Source organism: Grammomys surdaster, unplaced genomic scaffold, assembly GCF_004785775.1.
Source record: "Grammomys surdaster isolate TR1022 unplaced genomic scaffold, NIH_TR_1.0 103, whole genome shotgun sequence".
Lineage (NCBI taxonomy): Eukaryota > Metazoa > Chordata > Mammalia > Rodentia > Muridae > Grammomys > Grammomys surdaster.
The window spans coordinates 1-2,978 of record NW_021604582.1 but is presented as its reverse complement, the minus strand read 5'-3'; the positions used below and the strand labels follow the sequence as shown (position 1 = coordinate 2,978).

The 2,978-nt window shown below is 37.3% G+C and overlaps 1 protein-coding gene across 1 annotated transcript; it reads right to left on the bottom strand.

Moving 5' to 3' along the window:
* Nucleotides 1-624: 624 nt before the first annotated feature.
* LOC114639807 (vomeronasal type-2 receptor 116-like) lies at nt 625-2,331 on the bottom strand (the record flags this gene model as incomplete). Its single annotated transcript, XM_028788580.1, has 2 exons — nt 625-852; nt 1,507-2,331. Coding segments are annotated over 2 exons (1,053 nt in total), but the record flags the coding sequence as incomplete, so codon positions are not given.
* Between the last annotated feature and the right edge of the window lie 647 nt (nt 2,332-2,978).

The window sequence follows — 2,978 nt, the reverse complement described above, 5'->3', positions numbered from 1 at the left end:
AAGTTATGTTCTTGGTATCATGCTTGGTTTGACTACAAATCTACTACCTCTTTACTCTTGGTTACAAACACAAATCATTTTTTTCCATGGTCAATATTCATCATGTCAGTGTGATGGGTTTTAGAATCCCTGTGGAAATGAATCTATGAGAATTATTGTGAAATATTTCTTAGGTTAGTTTACTTGAGGTAAAAAGGCCATCTCTAATAGTGGGTGGCTCTGATTTATTGGCCATGGTGCCTGAAAAATGAAAAGCAGGAAAGGATATTGACAGCAGCACTAAGCAGTCTCTGAACCTTGACTGTGAACGCAATGTGAACCACTGCCTCCACTACCTAAGAACATGGCTTTCTGCAGTGATAGATTGTACTCTCAAACTGTGAGCCTAGAAAAATTCTCCCACACTGAGACTAGAAGAAAAAGAACAGGATCCACAGAAACTTTCTTTCAGATGATCTGTGATAGTTCATTTTGAAAAGTCAGATGTTAAGATAATTGTCTATATTGGTGGTCATTACTTGCCTATGAGTGGTCCCCGTATGAGCAATGAAGAATTATGACCCTTAGAAACATGATTTGGAGATTTACATACTGCTCAGAACACAGAAGTAAGATGCAACCTACCTCTGTCGATCCTGTGGCCCACTGTATCGTGTTAGAAGATATGGACAATTTCTGGTCCTTTGGAGCATTTGGAGAAAATGTTCCTACTTTCACATTTAGCCCAAGACCTTTTGGGAAATTCCAAAAGTTGAGAATGTCATACTCTACATGTGATTTCCTTTTCCAATCCAGAACCACATTCACTCCGTCCTGGTTGATGAGTTTTGTTTTCCTTAGAAAGGGGTGAAGCTAAGAGAGTTGGATGCATTTATATTACATAAACTCCAAAGAAGAGAAAGCCAAGCAAAATCAGGAAATATCTGTATTTGATATTAATCCCTGATGTAAAAAGTATCTTTAATATAGGTATAAATTATATCTACTACTTGATACTGAAAGTATCATTATCTTCTAAAATGTTCCAAGCAGTTTCATTAAAATACTTAGAACCAAGAACCCCTAAATCATGACTGTGCATGGAGAAAACTCTCAGCGCTTTTGAAAATATAGTCATGCCCAATTACACTTTAAAAACATTTAGAATTTCACACTGCAAAATTAATGATTTTATGAGCGATAATTTACATAATGTAAGCATTTTAGATGTGTTCATATTCGTTGTGATAAGTCCCTGTCTATGACTTTTCTAGTTGTGTGAAATCCCTGCAGAAAATGGACCTTTCATATTGAAAATTATGTGTATATAAGAGTATATATATATATATATATATATATATATATATGTATATGATACACACACACAAACACACTCATACACTTCACAGTCTCTCTTGCAGATTGTTGACAAAATATTCAAAAGTATGTACTGCCTAGTTTCAGTGAATTTATAATGTCTTCAAGTGTTATGTTGCTGATACCACAATACCACTGAAGTGACATTACCTTCCAAGGGAGGAATATTATCTTTATTACTTTTTCATGAGTTTGAAGTTGTACTTCATTGATAAGCATCTCATGAAGACTGTGGGCCACAGCATACACAGCATTGTACACATTGTAACTCTCTTCACTCATGGCCATGTCAAATATGTTTCCAGGCAAGAAACCCAAGGAGGCATTAGGCAAACAGTTGTGCACAATCTTACAATCTTTCTTAACAAATGAGCAATTGAAGAATAAGTGCCACAATACATGAAGATAAGTGTCTTCTGGGTATTTGGAAGGGTTGTATTTCTGCATAAAATGTGTAAAATTAGGAATCTCCTCACGATGGTGTGAAAAAATAAGAGCCCCATGCAATGAGTCTATCATGAAATAATCATCAAATTTAGAAACATCCCATTGTGAGGTCAGTACCCATACTTTCCATGTGAGTAACTTCTGCTTAATATTTACTATTAAGCTTAATAGAGAATCAGAATCCCCATAAATAATAATCACACTTGATGATAATTCCAGGATCTGCACCTGATTTTTCCAGGTTTGGGTAAAAAATGAACCCTTGGTGACTGGAATCATTTCTACAAATGCTGTGCAGATTTCATTTTTATCCATCTCACTTTTCAAATCTGACAGAATCTGGGCACCTTTGTCATCATCTATGATGAATAGCCCCACCCAGATCCAGTGGAAATGAAGCATCAAAGATATAATGCCATGTGTCAGAAATGTGTCTTTGGGGGCCACCTGGTACAGAGAAGAAAACCGTCTTTGTTCACTCAGAAGTCTATCAAAAGGCCCAAAAGTAAGCTGTAGATTAAAAAAAAATCAGAATCAAGAACATTGTCATAAAGTTCAAGTGAATTCTACAGCACTGGTTTGAAGTATTTAGGACAATCCTGCTTTGAAGGTCAAACTTGCCTTTTTATGTGTTTTCCAGAGCAGTAACACAAAAATTCTTAAGTTCAATTGTTTGTACCAGGATATTTTCCTGCTACTGCTACATTATATTTGCAATAATGTTTGGTAATTGTGGAGGAGCTAATGTGGGAGGAGCGAACAGTGGAAAGGAGGAGGAAGGTAAGGAGAAAAGGGGAGAGGCTAGCAACTATGGAGGAGGATGGATGGGTCAAGGGCAGTCCTGGGTACCAATTTCTATCAAAAGGTTAGATACTGGGCAACTATTCTAATTATGTGGGCATCTTGTTAATTGAACATTTCCAAATATATAAATCCATTGGATAATCTTTAAGCATTAAGAGTCTTCATTCACTTGGTTCCAGTAGTTTGTCAGATATTATCTGGGGTCGTCCGAGCTTTGTGGGACCAGCGTGGTGGATTGGCAGAGATAGCTACCATGCTGGCATCTCATGGGTGCTAAGGCTGGTACTTCTAGCTAGCCAGAGCTGAGGTCAGAGTGAGAACAGCGGGAACATGCCGGCTGCCTGGGAAGAAGCCAGACCAAGCACCAAATA